Source organism: Chlorocebus sabaeus, chromosome 15 (assembly GCF_047675955.1).
Source record: "Chlorocebus sabaeus isolate Y175 chromosome 15, mChlSab1.0.hap1, whole genome shotgun sequence".
In the NCBI taxonomy this organism is placed as follows: domain Eukaryota; kingdom Metazoa; phylum Chordata; class Mammalia; order Primates; family Cercopithecidae; genus Chlorocebus; species Chlorocebus sabaeus.
In genome coordinates this window covers 4508367-4529451 of record NC_132918.1, presented here as the reverse complement: position 1 = coordinate 4529451, position 21085 = coordinate 4508367, and the positions used below count along the sequence as shown (strand labels likewise).

Sequence of the window (21085 nt, the reverse complement as noted above, 5' to 3'; positions counted from 1 at the left end):
GAATATCTCCTCCTGTAGGTTGTCTGTTTGCTTTCTTGATAGTTTTGTTGTTGTTGTTGTTTTGTGTGTATTTTTGCTTTTGTTTTTGTTTTTGCTTTTTTGGCTGTGCAGATGCTTTTTAGTTTAATTAGGTCCCGCTTGTCTGTTTTTGCTTTTGTTGCAATTGCTTTTGGAGACTTAGCAAAAAATTATTTGCCAAGGGTCAGTGAATGAAACCAAGACTTGGTTCTTTGAAAAAATAAACTAGATTGATAAACCACTAGCTAGATTAACAAAGAAAAAAGAGAAGATCCAAATAAATACAATCAGAAATGACAAAGATGACATTACAGCTGATCCCACAGAAATAGAAAAGATCCTCAGAATATCAGGAACAACTCTATACACACAAATTAGAAATTCTAGAGGAAATGGATAAATTCCTGGAAACATACAGAATCTCCTAAGATTGAATCCAGAATATATCGTAACTCTGCATAAACCAATATTAAGCTCTAAAATGGAATCAGTAATAAAAAACCCACCAACCAAAAAAAGCACTAGACCAGATGGAGTCACAGCCAAGTTCTATCGAATTATACTTCTTTCTACCAAAAGAAGAACTGGTACCAGTCCTACTGAAAATATTCCAAAATATTGAGGAAGGACTCCTCCTTAACTCATTCTGTGAAGCCAGCATCAACCTAATACCAAAATCTGGCAGAGACACGATGAAGAAAGAAAACTTCAGGCCAATATCCCTGATAAACATAGATGCAAAAATCCTCAACAAAATACCAGCAGACCAAATCCAGCAGCACATCAAAAAGTTAACTCACCACAATCAACTAGGCATTATTCCTGGTATACAAGATTGGTTCAACATATGCAAATGAATAAATGTGATTCAGCACATAAACAGATTCAAAAGCAAAAACAATATGATCATCTCTATATATATAGAAAAGGCTTTCAATGAAATCCAACATCCCTTCATGATAAAAACCCTCCACAGACTAGGCATCAAAGGAACATACCTCAAAATAATAAGAGCCATCTTTGACAGATCGCACAGCCAACATCATACTGAACAGCCAAAAGCTCGAACCACTCCCTTTGAAAACTGGAACAAGACAAGAATGTCCACTCTCACCACTCCTATTCAACATTGTATTGGAAGTCCTAGCCAGAGCAGTCAGGCAAGAGAAAGAAATAAAAGGCATCCAAATAGGAAACAACGTAGTCAAATGATCTTTCTTCATTGATAATATGATTCTATACCTAGAACATCCTAAAGACTCTGCCAAAGGCTCCTAGAACTGGTAAATGACCTTAATAAAGTTTCAGGATACAAAGTCAATGTACAAAAATCAGTAGCACTTCTATACACCAACAGTGTTCAGGCTGAGAATGAAATCAAGAACAGAATCTCACTTTCTATAGCCACAAAACAAAACACAACAAAATGACATACCAGGAAGGTAGTTAACCAAGATATCTTCTACAAGGAGAACTGCAAAACATTGCTGAAAGAAATCAGAGATGACACATATACATGGAAAAACAGTCAATGCTCTTGGATTGGAAGAATCAATATTATAAAGATGGCCATGCTGCTCAAAGCAATTTACAGTCAGTGCTATTCCTACCAAACTACCAATATAATTCTTAACAGAATTAGAAAAAAAACTATTCTAAAATTCATGTGGAACAAAAAAAGACCATGAATAGCCAGCCACAGCAATGCTAAACAAAAAGAGCAAAGCTGGAGGCATCACACTACCTGACTTCAAACTATACTGTAAAGCCACAGTAACCAAAACAGCTTGGTACTGTAACAAAACAGACACATAGATCAATGGCACAGAATAGAAAACTCAGAAATAAAGCCTCAAACCTACAACCACCTGATCTTTGACAAGGCCAACAAAAACAAGCAATGGGGAAATGACTCCCAATTTAATAAATGATGCTGTATATCTTTTTGATGAAGTCTTTAACAATTAACAGTTTTTTAGGTTTTTTTTAGTGGTGGCCTAGGATTTACCATATGCATCTTAGCTTTTCATATTCAGCTTTTGATTTAAAGTAGCTTAATTCCATATATATATATATACTCTCCTATATAGTTTTATTCCCTTTCCCCCACTTTTGTGGTATTGCACATACAACAAAATATATTTAGTACCTTTAGTAATATATAGTGTATATATAGTTATATTGTTAGATATAGTGCATCTAGTAATGTTACAAATGCAACAATACGTTGTTGTAATTTTTACTTTACCATCTGTAGTCATTTCTTTAGCTTAGTAAAAGCTTGTTTTCACCCACCTCCTTTGTGCAAATGTTACATATATTACATTTCCACATATTATAAGCCCAACATTTATACACACTTTGTATGATTGCTTTTTAAAATAAGTTATTAGAAGAAAAAAGCAAATATGCATTTATACTGTATTTTATAATTTCATGCTTACCTTTTGCAGTTCCTTTTTTTTTTTAACATGGATTTGAATTACCCTCCACAGTCAGTTGCTTTCATGCCAAATAAATTGCATTAGTAGTTCTTATAAGCCAGGTCTGCCTATCAACAAATTCTCTCAGTTTTTGTTTAGCTGGGAAAGTTTTTATGTCACCTTCATTTTTGAAAGCCAGCTTTGCTGGATATAGAAATCTTAGTGGGCAGTTTTTCTTTGAGCATTTTGAATATGTGGCCTCCATTGTTTCTGCTGTTAGTTTTATTGAGGTTCTTTATAAATTACTAGTCATTTTTCTCTTGCAGTTTTCAAGTTTTTCACATTGTTACTGACTTTTGGCATTACATTATTACGTACTTTCAGATAAATTATTGTGATATATCTGTTTGTGGATCTCTTTGTTTTCATCCTACTTAGAATTTGTTAAGCTTCCTGAATGTGTAGGTTATTGTTTTTCAATGAACGTAGAACATTTTAGCCATAATGTATTCAAATATTTTCCCTCTCCTTTCTCTCCTCTTCTGGTCCTCTCTTTATGCGTATGTTGGGCTGATGATAACTCCACATTTCTCTGCGACTGTGTTCACTTTTCTTCATTCTTTTTTCTCTCTGTTGTTCAGCTTGTATGATCTCTACTGAACTGTCTTCAAGTCACCAATTTTTCTGCTAGCTCAAATCAACCACTGAGCCTGTCTTGTGAATTTGTTTCAGTTGTAGTTTTCAACTCCAGAATTTTCATTCATTCTGTTTTATAATTTGTATCTCTTTATTGATACTGTCTCTATTGATGTTATATTGTCATCATACCTTCCTTTACTTTGTAAGCCATGCTTTCCTTTAGTTCTGTGAAGATATTTATAATGACTATTTTGAAATATTTTTCTGTTAAATCTGACATCTGTTTACTCTTCCAGACAGTTTGTTTTGTGCTTTTTTTCCTGGAGTTTGAGCATACTTTCCTGTTTCTTTGCGTGCCTCATAACTTTTTAATGGAAACTGGACATTTTAGAAAAATATATTGTATACCCTATATACTGGTCCCCCTACCCCCAGGGCTTGTTATTAGTGACTGGCTAGATGAATTTAGTAAAGTCTATTTTTCTCCACAATATTAAACTTCTGATGTTGTTTCTCAAGTAGGTGTAGCCTTGGGTATGTCTGCAGTCACCCTGGAATGACAGTGGTATTGGCTGGGCTCTCGTTTTGTTGTTGTTGTTTGTTTGTTTTTCTCTGACCATACCCCAGTGTTAAGCTCTACAAATTGCCTGATGATTGCTCTACTGTTTCCACTAATGCCTTAGTACATAAATCGTCTATAAACTAATCCAGTCAAATTGCAGTTTCTTTTAAGTAATAGTTTCTGAGACCTAGTTTTGATATTTCTTCTGACCTCACAAGGTCTCCTGCAGTTGTCTTTTTCCTCAGTTCTCTTCTGCCAAGTAGCCAGCTAATAGTCTAGGTTGTATCTTCATTAAATCCACAAGTCTGTTCCCAGTTGCATTTCACCACTACCTCCACTGTTTTTTTCTTTTCTTTTTTTTTTTTTGATTATTATTATTATTATACTTTAAGTTCTAGGGTACATGTGCACAATGTGCAGGTTTGTTACATATGTATACATGTGCCATGTTGGTGTGCTGCACCCATTAACTCGTCATTTACATTAGGTATATCTCCTAATGCTATTCCTCCCCCCACCCCCTCCCCACAATAGGACCCGGTGTGTGATGTTCCCCTTCCTGTGTCCAAGTGATCTCATTGTTCAATTCCCACCTATGAGTGAGAACATGCAGTATTTGGTTTTCTGTTCTTGCAATAGTTTGCTGAGAATGATGGTTTCCAGCTGCATCCATGTCCCTACAAAGGACATGGACTCATCCTTTTTTATGGCTGCATAGTATTCCATGGTGTATATGTGCCACATTTTCTTAATCCGGTCTGTCACTGATGGACATTTGGGTTGATTCCAAGTCTTTGCTATTGTGAATAGTGCCACAATAAACATACGTGTGCATGTGTCTTTATAGCAGCATGACTTATAATCCTTTGGGTATATCCCCAGTAATGGGATGGCTGGGTCAAATGGTATTTCTAGTTCTAGATCCTTGAGGAATCGCCACACTGTCTTCCACAATGGTTGAACTGGTTTACAGTCCCACCAACAGTGTAAAAGTGTTCCTATTTCTCCACATCCTCTCCAGCACCTGTTGTTTCCTGATTTTTTAATGATAACCATTCTAACTGGTGTGAGATGGTATCTCATTGTGGTTTTGATTTGCATTTCTCTGATGGCGAGTGATGATGAGCATTTTTTCATGTGTCTGTTGGCTGTATGAATGTCTTCTTTTGAGAAGTGTCTGTTCATATCCTTTGCCCACTTTTTGATGGGGTTGTTTGTTTTTTTCTTGTAAATTTGATTGAGTTCTTTATAGGTTCTGGATATTAGCACTTTGTCAGATGAGTAGATTGCAAAAATTTTCTCCCATTCCGTAGGTTGCCTGTTCACTCTGCTGGTAGTTTCTTTTGCTGTGCAGAAGCTCTTTAGTTTAATTAGATCCCATTTGTCAATTTTGGCTTTTGTTGCCATTGCTTTTGGTGTTTTAGACATGAAGTCCTTGCCCATGCCTATGCCCTGAATGGTATTGCCTAGGTTTTCTTCTAGGGTTTTATGGTTTTAGGTCTAACATTTAAATCTCTAATCCATCTTGAATTAATTTTCGTATAAGGAGTAAGGAAAGGATCCAGTTTCAGCTTTCTACTTATGGCTAGCCAATTTTCCCAGCACCATTTATTATGTAGGGAATCCTTTCACCATTTCTTGTTTTTCTCAGGTTTGTCAAAGATCAGATGGCTGTAGATGTGTGGTATTATTTCTGAGGGCTCTGTTCTGTTCCATTGGTCTGTATCTCTGTTTTGGTACCAGTACCATGCTGTTTTGTTTACTGTAGCCTTGTAGTACAGTTTGAAGTCAGGTAGCCTGATGCCTCCAGCTTTGTTCTTTTGACTTAGGATTGTCTTGGCAATACGGGGTCTTGTTTGGTTCCATATGAACTTTAAAGCAGTTTTTTCCAATTCTGTGAAGAAAGTCATTGGTAGCTTAATGGGGATGGCATTGAATCTATAAATTACCTTGGGCAGTATGGCCATTTTCACAATATTGATTCTCCCTATCCATGAGCATGGTATGTTCTTCCATTTGTTTAGTTCTCTTTTATTTCACTGAGCAGTGGTTTGTGGTTCTCCTTGAAGAGGTCCTTTACATCCCTTGTAAGTTGGATTCCTAGGTATTTTATTCTCTTTGAAGCTATTGTGAATGGGAGTTCATTCATGATTTGGCTCTCTGTTTGTCTGTTACTGGTGTATAAGAATGTTTGTGATTTTTGCACATTGATTTTGTATCCTGAGACTTTGCTGAAGTTGCTTATCAGCTTAAGGAGATTTTGGACTGAGACAAAGGGGTTTTCTAAATGTACAATCATGTCATCTGCAAACAGGGACAATTTGACTTCTTCTTTTCCTAACTGAATACCCTTGATTTCTTTCTCTTGCTTGATTGCCCTGGCCAGACATCCAACACTATGTTGAATAGGAGTGGTGAGAGAGGGCATCCCTGTCTTGTGCCAGTTTTCAAAGGGAATGCTTCCAGTTTTTGCCCATTCAGTATGATATTGGCTGTGGGTTTGTCATAAATAGCTCTTATTATTTTGAGATATGTTACATCAATACCGAATTTATTAAGAGTTTCTAGCATGAAAGGCTGTTGAATTTTGTCAAAGGCCTTTTCTGCATCTATTGAGACAATCATGTGGTTTTTGTCTTGGTTCTGTTTATATGCTGGATTACGTTTATTGATTTGCATATGTTGAACCAGCCTTGCGTCCCAGGGATGAAGCCCACTTGATCATGGTGGATAAGCTTTTTGATGTGCTGCTGGATTCGGTTTGCCAGTATTTTATTGAGGATTTTTGCATCGATGTTCATCAGGGATATTGGTCTAAAATTCTCTCTTTTTTGGATCTGTTCCTATTCTGCCATCTTGGGCGTGCCCCCCTCCTCTGTTCTTAAGAACACACTTAGGACTGAAATTCTCTATATTCGGTTTCAAGTGAAGTCAATTCCTCTGGGAAAAGATTAGGAGTTATTTATTTTAGGATCTACTTTTTTCCCAAGGAAAAATCTCTGAGCTGGGGCTCTGGAGCTGGGGGTAGGCACAATGGCAAGCTTTTCGCTGACTGTCATCCCCTGGTCTACTAGTTGAATGCTGTTGGAAGCGGGGAGGGACAGCAGCCTAAGGTGAAAGCCTAAGCAGCCTCCTGGCCTGCCTCTTCCAGACTCATAAGCCAGGGCAAGGGTGACCAGAGACCAAAGATTTTCAGTGCACAGCCTCCAAGATAGAGCTTCCATTCCATGAGTAGAGGCTTCCAGAAGAAGGGAACCCCCATTACCTCTTGACTCTACTCACCTAGGACTTAGCTCCAGCAACACGTAGCTGATGGCAGGATGAAAAATACCAAAGTCCTGCTCCTACTGGGAAGAAAGCCTTCCAACTGTTGTCTTGGGATAAAGAGAGCCTGCTGTTCTTGGTTGCAGTAGTGTGGAGTTCTGTCTTGCTGAGTTGTGAAGGTGGGGAAGGGAGCAGTCGGTTCAGAAACCACAGTCATCTTTCTTACCAAATTTTCATAGTGTAGGGAGGATAGTTTCTTCATTTGGTCTTTAAATGCTTGGAGTTTTTGTTTTATAGTTTTCACCAGTTTTTATTTGGAGTTGATCTTAATTCACTTGTATTGCTATAAAGGAATACCCACAGCTGGGTAATTTATAAAGAAAATAGGTTTATTTTGCTCATGGTTCTGTAGGCTGTACAAGCAGCATGTACCAGCATCTGCTTCTGGTGGGAGCCTCTTGCTGCCTCCACTCAAAGCAGAAGGCAAAGGGGAGCCAACATGTCCAGAGATCACATTGTCACCAAGAAAAAGGGGCATTGCGGGCCTGATACGTTAGAAGCCAACACTATGACACTGTGGGTGTTTTTTATTTTTGCTTTTGTTTTTGTTTTTAGAAAAGAACTGCTTTTTATTATAAATTGACTAACAAGAAGACACGAGTCCAGCTCAAATCTGTCTCCCCATGCTGGCTCTAAGGCAGTAGTTTTATTAGTAAAGGTTCAGGGGGTAGATTCTGGGATCAGCAGGTGATTAGTAGAAAAGAGAAGGTCTGAAAAGTCCTCAGGGATGCGTGTTCATCTCTGCATGCTACCTCATGGGTCTCAAGTGCAAGTTTGGGAAGAACTAGTATGAAATACGCAGTAGAAATTGGGCTGTGACATCAGTGAGCTCATTCCGTACAAACTGCAGTCAGCCATGTTGCTTCCAGCCAATTTCAACCGTTTTTTAATCTCACAAGCAGAGGAAGTTTTAGCATTTTAGCAAATTGTTCCTTATCTGCTATGTTGCAAACTCAAGAATTTCTGGTAGTCGTAGATTGTTTTTAACTCTTTGGGGCATTGTTTCAGCAACACAAGAGGAGCACCGGGAGAGGGAGGGGAGGGAAGTCCCAGGCTCTTTTAAACAACCACCTCTCATGGGAACTAATAGAGTGAGAAATCACTCACCTCCCACCCTCAGGGAAGGCACTAATCTATTCATGAGGGATCCACCTCCATAGCACAAACACCTCCATTAGGCCCCTCCAACATTGGAGCTCCAATCTCAATACAAGGGTTGGAGGGAACAACATCCAGACTACAGCAGAGCTCCTCAGGCTGTCATGCTAGAAATAGCCTCTCTCCTCATCCATTGGAACAAGCAGTGTTCTGCCTCTGCTTGAAAACCACCTTCTTAGGGCAGGATATTCCATCTTTGGAAGCTGTAACTAAGATAATTCTTCCTTGTAGTAGGTGAAGCCAATTGATCCTGGTCCTTCCCCTGGGACCTACCAAAAACAGCTTAATCCTTCTGTTACAGTGCAGCCTTTCCAGTCCTTCATGTAGCTGAGGTCCTCAATCTCCAGCCCTCGGTGGTCCCTTGTCCGGGCAGAACATCCACAATCCATTTCCTCTATCTTCTCCACGCTATCATACCACATCTTGAGTATTACCATTATACTTCAGGTGAGGTCATTTTAGAACAAAATGACATCATCATCTTCCTTACTCTGGAATCTGTTTCTGTAAATGGGAACCAAAAGCCCATTAACTTTTTTAGCAGCCATTTTGCATGGTTGATTAACAATTAACATACTGATATCAAACTCCCGATTCTGTTCACACATGCTATTGATGCATATACCCTTGGTTTCTGGAGCCAAGTGCCAGGCATTGCTTATATTGTTTCAGTTTCTGACCCTTGGGAATCATTTTTTCCTCCCAAGGATAGGGTTATTTCCCTTTAAGCCATTGGTAAAATATTTGTATATAAAAAAGCCAAGGTTGGTCGGGCGCGGTGGCTCACACCTGTAATCCCAGCACTTTGGGAGGCCGAGGCAGGCGGAACACCCGAGGTCAGGAGTTTGAGACGAACCTGGCCAACATGGTGAAACCCTGCGTATACTGAAAAACACAAAAAATTAGCTGGACATGGTGGCATGCATCGGTAATCCCAGCTATTCAGGAGGCTGAGGTAGGAGAATCATTTGAACCTGGGAGGCGGAGGTTACAGTGAGCCGAGGTCATGCCATTGCACTCCAGCCTGGTCAACAACAGCAAAACTCCATCTCAAAGGGAAAAAAAAAAGCCAAGGATAGAGCCTTACAGCTCATCATCAGAGACTTAGCTAACATCGTTTATTAGCTCCCATGCTAATGCAGCTGAGAGCTAATGGCTGTGGGTTTTGCACTTCTTAATATGACACTTCTGCTTGAGTAGTTGTCTGTTCCCACTCAGATTGTCATGTGTGTGTCTTATTATGGGGCTGTGTGTGAGACCATCTCGGTACCAGTAGTTCTCTATACTATCGTATGCCCTTTCTATATGGAAGGGAACCCCCTCAGCAAAACAGGAGTTCGCTCATGGCTACCGTCTTCTTGGACGTTGAGATTATTGATCGAGTTACAAATGGGCCTTTCCCCTCCAACATATTTCCTGATGAAGCTTTTAGGCACTTCCCACAATACATGGTAGTTATTTTCTTTCTCTTCAGTATGTGTGACAGAGCCACTAGCAGCCTGTCACTGTGCATTAAAACAAGTCAGGAGGCCGTTCTTAATTGTGCTGTGCTGAATTATCAGCCATTTGTAAAGGTCATGGGATTTGAACAGAGCTTCATAGATTGTACTGCTCTAATGTGTGTGGTGTTTTCTGTCACTGCAGAGCATAGCCTTCTGCCTGGACCTCTGTCCCAAATCAATTGTGCCACCCTGAAAGCTCCCACGTCTTCATATAGTATCAAACATTGGATTGGGCGTGTTCGGGAAACTGGGAATCTCCATTGGCTAATGCAGAAGGGAAGGAGGAGGAAATGAACGTGGAATGTAGGCAGAGGCTTAGCGCAGTCTCTGCTGTGGCTGACAAGTCACTGCCCTGGGACTTTTATGTTTTGTTGTTTTCTACAAATATCCTAGGTGTGTTCTGGTTAGGATTTACATTTCTTCCATCATAATATTGAAATTTTGCTCCCTGGTTTTCCATGAAATATCAACTGATGGTGGGTATTATTCAAGACATAATAACACCTCCTTAAAAGAGAGCCCCTACTCTGTGTTGTCAAGCATCTGGATTGTGTTGTCTTCCTTCAGAGATTTTTGAGGTTTTTCTCTGGCAAGCTATTAATTACTATTAAATCAGCCACATATTTTTGAGGCTTATTTTGAAGTTCTACTAGGGCAGATCCCCAGAGTATCCCTTTCCCTAGTACATGCCCTGTAACAGTAATCTTTCTGGATTTTTTAAAGATCTTCCTGTACTGACAAAAAGAATATGTAATTATGGAATGGCCACAGTATGCCGTGTGGCAAGACTCCAGGTTTGCGCAGGACAGTGGCCCCGGGAAGGGGGTCAGTCTCACTGTCATCCGTCTGTGTCCCTGTGCTGTCATTTTCACGCCTGTTTGTAATGGCCCTGCTCTCTGTCCTGGCATCTCGGGATAATGATGACTCAGGAAAATACCTCTGCTACATTGTGGGTGGCAGCATCCAGCAGTGATTTTTTAATGTTTGGGAATTTCAGCTTTCCCTGCCTGTGAGGCAGATACATTGAGATGGCCAACCCTTTCCAACCCTGTCAAGAAAACAGGAAGGCTGTCGTGAATTTGACCAAGGAGCTACATTAGTTTTCTAAGAATTCAAACTGTATTCTACATTTTTTTAATCCATTTTTTTAAATGTATAATGTGATGATCAGCTTTTGTCACCACAGATTTTCCCCCAAGCTGTTGCCTTTCAAAGCAGGTTGGGAAAGGAGTAGCCAAGCCTATGCAGGAACAGTATATGGGTTTCAAAGACTTTAAACCAACTGGGGGACATTTTCTGTTGTGAGGGAGCAAAACAGGTGACCAACACCAAACAGAAGATACTTAGGTTTCCTTATCTAATGACACAGCCTTCACCTAGTGCTAACCTTATGATGGCACCACCAAGGATCCCGGTAGGCACTCGGGCAGATTCAGCATCAGCCCCTACAGACACAGACCAGGCAGCCCAGGGTGTCCACGAGAAGCCCATGAAACTGTATACATTCAGAGCACCTTAAGTTTGTCACTAACATGTCATAGTGGGCTTTAGGGTTAGACCCGTTATCAAGAGTTACCCTGTCTCTTACAAGCTGTATTTTAATATGTCTAAACTTCCGTTTCCTCACAGGTAAATTAGAGAAAATAATTTCTCCTTCAATGGGCTAAAGTACACATTAAACATAAAAGTAGCTAGCAGAAGGCCAGAGACTAATGGACAACAGGAAATGAGCTTTCTCCATTTCCCTTCCCAACCCTTTCCTCACAAGAAAGAGCCTTGTAAGGTAGGCTGTGCAGAGATTCTCCCCGTTTGTAGTTGAGATAACTGATATGAGGGATATCAACACAACTAATTAGTGTCAGAGCCAAGTTCAGACTTTTTTCTGTGATGGCAGAGGCGTTCGTGAATGCCTAGTGTGTACCCAAAACTGTCATTACGTTGTATGTGAAGTGTCTCACTGCAGAACGAAGCTTAGTTCTTAACACTGGGCTTTGGTCTAGGCTTCCAAAGTCATTTTTAAGCAGAACACTAATAGCTAGCTATATTTATTTCCATTAGCTGCTCTCTCCTCTCTCCTGGGTCTTTTGTTTATACTTTATGGAATGAGGGGATGAGTTTTGAAATGAAAGCAGAATCGTGAAGGATCCCCAGAAGGAGGGCAGGTGTCCATCAGTTTCACAGGAGCTTGATTAGGCAGATTGATCCAGGCGAGCCCTACACGGCTCCTCATATAACCTTTCGGGGCCCTTGAAAGTGACTTAGTCGGCCGGGCACGGTGGCTCACGCCTGTAATCGCAGCACTTTGGAAGGCCGAGGCAGGCGGATCACCTGAGGTCAGGAGTTCGAGACCAGCCTGACTAATATGATGAAACCTCGTCTGTCCTAAAAATACAAAAATTAGCTGGGCATGGTGGCATGTGCCTGTAATCCCAGCTACTTGGGAGGCTGAGACAGGAGAATCACTTGAACCTGGGAGGCAGCGGTTGCAGTGAACCGAGATCGTGCCACAGCACTCCAGCCTGGGCAACAAGAGTGAAACTCCATCTCAAAAAAAAAAAAGAAAGAAAGTGACTTTCCTCAGGCTTCTTTCAGACCGCTACCGAGAGAATGGCAGATGAAAGGCACCTCTGGAACCGGGCTGTCCCAATTCAGATCTGGGCTCCGCCACCAGCCAGAGTGACCTGGCATATCACTGAATCCCAGGACCTGAGTTTCTTCACCTGTAAAATAACAATAAGAAAAGTACCTACCTCGTAGGGTTTTTGAGATGATTAAATGAGATGATCCACGCTCAGTACTTGCAACAGTGGGTGGCACATGGTCATTACACGATCGATAAAGCGAGCTCCTGTGGCCGGGGAGGGAGGGTTGTTCCTCTGTGTCGCATCTGAGAAAACGTAAACCAGCGTTTTTCCCTGTGCTGTGCACGGTCACCATGTTGTTTCTTTTTAATTGTGGTATTGAAGGGCTTGGGTTTTTAAGGTTATTCTTCAGTTAGCCTTTCAGTCTGTCTCTGTGGCCTCAAGCACTCACCTCCCTACTAGAGCTGGTCATTCTAGGGTCATGACCACTATAAAAGAATCTCCTGCAGAGACGTTCTGCCGCATTTTCCCCTCCTCTCTCTAGGCAGCTTAGCAGCTTGTCTGCCTGTCGTATTATTTCATTACCTAATTCATTATTAGCTGTGACCTACTGAGAGTTTTGAGGCATGAGAGAATGAGGGGCTATGAGGAGTCAGGTTCAATCTGAGAGCAAACTGTGTTGTGGGTGGGAATTTAGAAAAAGTATTTCCTGTTTGCAGAGGGGAAGGAGGTATGTATGTGGCTTTTCCTTTATCTCTGAAGCCAAACTTTGATTTAGGCAAAACTTTTAAATATTAAGGACCTCCAGTGTGAAACAGCTTAAGTGGTGGCAAAAGACTGGCTGAGGCTATAACAGATATAGGGAAAGATTTGAAAGTGAGGTGGAGGGCATACAGGGAGAAAAGGGGGAAATATGCTTCTCATTCCACTCGTCCTACTTCATCTCCACCTTCATTGCCACCAGAAAATTACAGAAGCGCCTGTAGGAGGCTTCTAGAATACCGAAAAGACATGATTGTGTTACAAATTATACAGAGTGGCCCGTGTCTCTCTCAAACTAGGTTTGATCCTCTCATGTGTTAGTGTGGAAAGATAATTAGGAAAGGAAATGTTAGGGTTTTGATTTCAGGATCTTAGTGGTTATAGAGAGTAAGAAATGAACAAGCAGAGCTCAGACTTCTGTGACGGTCTATGTCTTCGAGTATGATTTGGAAGGCTTCGTGTCCAGTATCCCTAGGAGTAGAATCACCCCTGTTCTGGAGAACTTGGTCTGTAAGGTGGCAGTGGATCATGGTTGTTTTCCTATATCAGAGCTTGATATGTTTGTTAAGAGGTCTGTGGCCAGGCACAGTGGCTCACGCCTGTAATCCCAGCACTTTGGGAGGCCGAGGCGGATGAACCACCTGAGGTCAGGACCAACATGGTGAAACCCCGTCTCTACTAAAACTACAAAAAATAGCCAGGCGTGGTGGTGCGCGCCTGTAATCCCAGCTACTGAGGAGGCTGAGGTAGGAGAATCGCTTGAACCTGGGAGGCTGAGGTTGCAGTGAGCTGAGATCATGTCTCTGCACTCCAGCCTGGGCGACAGAGCGAGACTCTGTCTCAAAAAAAAAGAAAAAAAGAGGTCTGTGGATCCTGAGAGCCCCGGTTTTTCTTCCTTCTAGCGGATATGGTTACTGCTCCCACTTTCACCTCTGTGAGTCACTGAGCTTCGCACTGTGCTGGCAGCCATATTAGCCCAACACCCCTCCCTGGGCTCTCAGAGACCATCAGGACCTCGCTTTCCACTGGATTTACTTTAATGCTGAGTACTACAAGGTCATTTCCAGGGTGGCCACTGTTTCTTCCTGTCACACTCGCTACAGTTTAATTTTTAGCTCTTGACACTGAACTTTGTTACATGGAAACAAAGAAATTTGCTCTAACAGACAGCAGCAAATGCATTTTTCTGTCTTTCCAATTGGAAAATCACTCCTAACCAGTTTTATCCTGGGGGATTTAGTGGTCTGAGAATACTTTTATGTTTTTAGATGTGAACAGAGATTATGTTCATATTTAGTTGCTGCTCCTCTATTTTTTGTCTGACCCTAATTTGGCATCTGTAGATGGAAACTGTTATTTCTCTTCAGGGCTGCCATGTGTCTTTGTGACATTACCCCTAATTTGCTTCCGAATATGCAATAAAAGATAAAAGCCATGATTAGGCTCAGTATACATTACTAATTTTCTTGAACTTTCCATGCCCTAAATGCCTGTTAATCTTGTGGTACCCACGTCTTCCCTGGATGGTGGAGTGTGGCCGGGGTGGCATTGCCCTTTAATCAGTTGGAACATAGACTCAGAGGAGAGATGTGACCTCCTCGGGTTATACAGGGAGCGGGTAACAGGATTGGAGCCCGTGTTTCCTGATTTCATCCCACTGTTCTTTCTAGGGTGCACTTCTCTCTGGAGTATAAACAACATAATCGCAGTAATTACTGCCATTGATTGAGCATCAAATAGATGCTAAGCCCATACATGATGTCTAATTTTCACAACAATTCTGCAAAGTAGAGTTTTATAGATAAAGAAACTGAGACTGAGAGAAGCTAAATTCCTTGCCTAAAGCCACTCACCTAGTCTTGGGCAGAGTCCAGATTGAGCCCAAGTGTGTCAGAAGCCCTGCCCTGTGTTCTTACTGCATGGCAGAGGGTTGGTCACAACTCCAGTGATAAATAGTAAGAAATCGGAAATCTGCATGTGGGCCCTCCCATCCCTTCATTTGATCAGCAGATGGTGACTCTGTGGCTGCTCTGTGCAAGCACAGTACTGGGCACTGGGGAGCAAGACAGACAGGGAGCTGACCGTAGCAGCTCTCATTTCCATGAAGTTTTCCCTCTCACGCTCCGCATACCCACTCCTGCACATCCCCCAGCCTCCTTCATTACCCAGTTTTGCCTGTGCATGATGCTCTGATGCCCCCTTCCTTTCTGTTTCTGTAGCCACATCAGGACAAGGGCCACATGACGTTGTCCCCTGGAGACTGGCTCTGTGCGTGGTACGTGTGGGCCTTCCTGTGCTCTCTAGTTAGTAGTGCTCAGTGAGAACTTGCAGAGTCCCGTGCATCTACTACGTGTTCTGCGTGCATTACCTTCTTGAATCTTCATAGCCACTTTATGTGGTGTAGCTATAGTCATTATCCCCATGTGAGCAAAAACAAGCAAGCAAGAAGTACCCACCTCAGAGAACTTGCCTAAGATTGTGCTGCTCATAATTGTTAAAGCCACGGTTTGGGCTTAGGCTGATGAACTCTGGAGTGCAGGCTCTTACCCACCAACCTGTACAGTGCAGACGCTTGGGACAGGTTCATAATATAGGACAAAGAAAAACGTCTTTTAACTAATCTTATACATAAACAGAAACGCTTCTGAAATCAACTTTTAACTATGGGTATCTCTGAATTGTAAGAAAAGCTAATGTGTACTGAGCCCTCGCCTGGTACTAGGCAGGCGACACTTTAAATATATGTCTCATTTAATTTTTGGTAATCTCAAAAGGTAAGCATTACCCCTTCCTTCCTACAGGTGAGGCAGCTGAGGTTTAGAGAAGTGAGGTGACTTGCCTAAAGTTACATAGCAGGTTACTGTCAGAACTAGTATCCAGATTCTCCCCTGACTCCAAAGCCTATGGCCGCCTGCCCCGGGATTCCATTTCTTCTCTCTGCGTGTGAGTTGGATCAGGTCCACTGAGAGGAAAACCGCAGTTTGGCAGGTCCCACCACAGTAACAGGTGGAACAAAACAAGGCTGCTGTAAGAGCAGGCTAGACCGGCCCTTTTCCCAAAAGCAGCAGATGAATCTTGCAACCCCATAGGTGGCTACCAGCTTTATAATGAAACAGGGAGAGGATGAGATTTTTAAATGATGGTGCATCTCCTGTCACCAAGACAGAGAAAAGGGCTATCTTTGCTGGCCATGTGAAGTGATGGACATGGGAATGCACGGCTGGAAGGAACTAACTAGCTCTGCATAGTGATACCAAAGAGGGATCAAGAAACCTGAAAGGAACCTGTACATACGGGACATTTGGAGACTCCATTGGAAAAAGGGTCCACAGACAGGTCAACCTGCAGCCACACACCAAGGAGAGTTCTTAGGGGACGTGCCAGTTTCTAACTCATGTTCAGCATATATGTCACTAATTGCTGGTAGCATGGATTGTTTTCAGAAGAATGAAGGAAGCACCATATTCTGCTTCAGCATCGTGTAGAGCACGTTCAGAGGCTGCCTAGCCACATGGTGGTGTTAATCGTATCGGTTTTTATTTTTCAGGGAACCTCAGAACCTGTTCTGGATCCACAGCAAATCCAAGCATTTGATCAGCTTTGCCGTCTCTACCGAGGAAGCTCCAGGGTAATGTTTGTGTGGTTGTTTATATTTTCATTTCCCTATTTATAATTTACTGCGTTAGAAAGGCAGTGTCTTGGAACCTCCCTCTAGCCTCCTCCTAACCTGGAAGGTGCCCTGGCATCCCTGTTATGGCTACATGGACAACAGACCCTGGCCCCAGGGAGCACTCAGAGCTTGGCAAAGAGAGCAAAGGAAGTGGAAAGCTGTCTGTCCCTTACCTAGCATGACCTGTGAGGACACAGAAGGGCTTCTGTGTTTGACCTCCCTCCAGAGAGAGCAGGCCAGAAGGCTGATCCCAGGAGGGCTTTGCTTAGGATATGGATAGGTGCCCAATCTGTCCGAAGCCCTAGACCCTCCTGGGCATCTGCATTGGTTGAATTAGTTTTGGCCATGAAAGACAAATGCAAAGTAGTAGTGGCTTAAGCAAGAGAGAAGCGTAACTGCAGCCAGCCAGGGCACATCCACGCACCTCCCTCCAGCTTTCATGTGTCTTGTGCTCTGCCTTCCTTAGCACGTGACTTAAACTTGTGTGGTTCAACCTGGTTGCTTCCACTTACCTCCACTGTCTAGAATTTAGACCCATGACCATGCCTCACTGCAATGACTGGGAAAATTGGATTTTATTCCAAAAGACCTCAGGCTACAATTCTTGGTCTACTCTAACTGGGGAAGAAGAGTACAGACTGGAGGGCTTCTAGCAGTTGCTGCCACCACATCAGACCAGGTGTCCCCCAGGCACTTGAGAAGCATACTCATCGCTTTGTCGACCTATTCTTCGCACCTGGTGCCTGCCTCAGGAACGACATCTCTGTCTTCCAGCCACCCAGAGCGGAGACCTGGCAGCACTAGGCTCACGCCTCCCCTTCCTTCCACCCAACTGGGGACATCCTGTGGGATCTTCTCTGCTAATCCCCTTTTGCCACTACCCCCAGTGGGGCCGCCTCATCATTCACAGAGGCCACTGCAGGTCTTCTGATTGGCTAGAAACCCTTCTGTCCCTTCTCCATGCTGCTGCCTGGCCACCCTTTCTAAACCCAAATGTGTCATGCCCTTGTTTACGACACATTCTGGATCTCCACCACCTAAAGAATGAGTCCAAACCCTAACATCTTCTCCACTCCCCAGATCACACCTCAATTCTAGCTGGTCCCATTTGTTTCTGAGCTTATCTCAAGCTTGTACAAACTGCTGTGTTCTCTGCTTCTCTACCTGGGCCCCCTTCACGCACTCCCCATTCTTAGGCAGAACCTACTAGGTTACTTGGCAGCCGGAGAAAAAAGTGGTGTTCCTTCTTTGAGAGTTGGTCTGGGCAGAGGTTGTTATTCCAGGAAGCTTCTCCAGGGGTCTCTTGGATGCAGTCCAGCAGCTTTATTGAACTGGCCTCACCCCCATCCCTTTCCAGCCTCAGCCAAGCTCTGCCCCAAGAGTTGGGTTTCTGGGGCCTTCCAAGGAGGTTGTTCTGCTTCAAACTGTTGAGCTCTGATTTAGGGCTCATTGATTTCCAGATCACAAAGTTACCAAAGTAGAACACAAAAATATCTCTTTTCCTGGGAAATATATATATATATATTTATTTATATAAATATATATTATTTATATTATTTATATTATTTATATATAAATATATATTTATATATTTATATATAAATATAAATATAAATATTATATATAAATATATATATATATTTGCAATTGATCTTCCCACCTCACAGTGTCAGAATGTGAAAGCATTGAGTTGAGCATCTGTTGCCCATTCTGTTCAAGGCATCGTACATAACAGTCATTGCAGAGAACGTTGCAGGCCGATGGGAAACTGAGAGGATTATGGAAGAAAGGAAGTGGCACAAAGTGGACTCGGACAGAGCAAGGGACATCTCTTGGCCCCTGGCGTATTGCTTGAGTGGGCCTACTCAGTAACTTGCAGTTAGAGCTTGAGTCAGAGTTACTGAGTTGTAAATGACACCATACATGTGTCTCTGGCCAGGACCTGGATTACTTGTGATAAATTGACACTTAGAACTTAGGGGCCTTTAGATGTCTTCCCAGTTACCACAGCCACTGGTACTGAGTTTTCCACAGAAGTGACACATGGACACATGTGAGCTTGTGCCAACGTTGCCTGTGAGGGAAAAACCCTTTGCCAGAGGTCGGAGGGCACCTCAAAGACATGGTGCCTGGCGGGTGAATCCCACATCGCTACTCACTGCTGGTGACTGAGGGCAAGTCACTTGTCAGGCCGCAGGGTTTCTGCCCCAGAGGTATGTTGTGAAGGATGAGAAATAACACACGTCAAGGACCTAGCAAAGTGCCTATCATGGAAAGACACTTGATGCAGTCACAAGAGGCTGTTAGACATCCCCTCGGACTCCTGGCGTGTTTAGTAGACACAGACAGGGCTGCCCTGAGGAGTCTGATGGCCCGTTTGTCTCAGCTGTGAGCTCTCTATGGGCCAGGCTTTCACTGGCCTCCATGTGAGCCTGCACAGGGTCCCTTAGAGTATTGGTAGTGGGACATGGTGGCCCGTCCCACAGGTCCCAACTGCTGTTATTAGGGACCGTATTGACCTGGGCTTGTGGGGTGGAAGTTAACTCACAATGTTCTGGGAAGCAACAGGCAAAGACCCTAATCAGTCAGGAAGTCTAAGGACCTTGGGTGTAGAATTCTTGTCTCCTCTGACCTTCAGGGGTACCTCAAGAGCCAGGCTGCCAGCTCCCTGCTTTTGCAGAAAACCTCTTTAGGTGAAAGGGATGGTCCCCCTGAGGGGCAGAGCGCTGGCATCCCAACAGGCCGAAATTAGCGTCTCCTCCTACCCTTCTATCCTCCTCAACAGGTCTTCCAGAATTGAGCCACTGACAGAACGAGGGTACTGCTGATGTCATTGGTGGGAATAAGGAAGCTGGGAGCAGGGAGGACTCACTTGAAGGAGAAGGTAGAATCCAGGGGTTCCACTCTGGAGCCCCTGAGTTTGAGTTGGCAGAAGAGAGGTCAGAGTCAGTGGTCATAATTAGTCATTCACCCCCAAGGAGAGTGCACCAAGGTGGAGAGCCTGGAATGAGCAGAGCTGAGAACAAGCTCCTCAGCACAGGGCACGTCCACAGGGAGAGAAGGGCGGGAGCAGGGGCAGCTGGAGGAGCCCTCAGCACAGGGCCAGCCCGGGGTGGGAGAGCTCTCCAGTGCCAGGGAGAGCACAGTTTGTGTGTCCTTGGGAGCGAACCAGTCCAGTCTCATTATTGAATGAGGAAATTAAGGCCCTAAAAAATGAAGTGAACTTCCCCAAAGTCACACTGCTAGTTTGTGATATATGGACCTAAGATCCAGACCGTGCATGTTACTACTCCTGCAACGTAGCACTGTCTCTCATGTACCTGAAGCAGTGGATTCAGGAGCCCCTCTTCCCTCTGCTCCCCCCAAACCTTAGCTGATGTGTGTCCTTCCTTTGCAGCTGGCTCTTCTCACGGAACTCTCCCAGAATCGCAGCAGCGAGAGCTATAGGCCATTCAGTGGCTCGCAGAGTGCTCCTGCTTTCAACAGCATCTTCCAGAATGAGAACTTCCAGCTGCAGCTCATTCCCCCACCTGTGACTGAGGATTGATGACTCCATGGAGCCTAGCCCAGGAGAACCAGAGATGATCCCAAGGCCGCTGGAGAGAGACCCCGCCTCTGGTGGGCTTGGCCTCCACCGCCTCCCACGCTTCTGAGAAGAGGTTCCAAATTGGGATCCTGTGCCCAGAGCGTCCACAGCACCATTCCCAGCGTAGACTCCCAGTCTTCTCCACATTTTCATGGCGTCAGTTCACCAGACTCGTTGATTTTGTTTTGCCTGTTAAGCAAAGGAATGTCACATACCTCTGTCCAGCTTTTTAGGAAACACATTTTGCCTATTGGGACTTTTTCCATTTCCCCTGAAGCCTAGAAAGTAGATGGAACTCACACAAATGGCATTCCAGAGTCTGCTGTACTCCGTCTCCTCCAGCTGCTGGATAATACAGAGGAACTTCAACTTCTACAGGGAACAGTGGTTGGCCAGGCTGCAGTATAACTGAAACATGCCTTGGAGAGAGCAGAGACACTGTGGCGGCCAGGGCCATCTCCCTTTTAATGTGTTCGTGTTGAAACCTATTTGAGTATAAGACTTGCCCTTTCTAACAATAAATGCTCTGTGTTTAAGTTCTGCAGGTCTCCTGGCTGGCTGGCTCAGTCTGTCAAGTCATGGAGGACATTTAGAGCCCTGTTGTCACAATTTTATTAGCTCGAAGTCAGGCATCCTGACTATGACAACCCTCCTTAATTCAGATAAGCAGCTCCATCGTCAGCTCTATTCAGAGCAGCCCAGCCACCCAAATGCTCCTGTGATAGGGGCTGGGCTGCCAATGAGAATAGTACTTAACTCAGTTTTTGGCTATGGGACTTCATGTATCATTGAACCAACCACCACAGGAGGTCACCACACCCAGAGACCTAGGTTTCCACCTTACATACTCAGATGATCC

At 43.5% G+C, this 21085-nt stretch overlaps 1 protein-coding gene across 2 annotated transcripts in view; it reads left to right on the top strand.

The window, feature by feature from the left end:
* Positions 1-20766, top strand: part of VPS8 (VPS8 subunit of CORVET complex) — a 251664-nt gene extending 230898 nt beyond the window's left edge. For both annotated transcript variants that reach the window (XM_007971871.3, XM_073023385.1), the window contains exons 46-47: positions 16518-16598; positions 20038-20766. In XM_007971871.3, coding sequence (XP_007970062.3) covers positions 16518-16598; positions 20038-20187 — 231 coding nt within the window. In that variant the 3' untranslated portion in view covers positions 20188-20766. The remainder of the gene's footprint in view (positions 1-16517; positions 16599-20037) is intronic.
* The last annotated feature ends 319 nt before the right edge of the window (positions 20767-21085 follow it).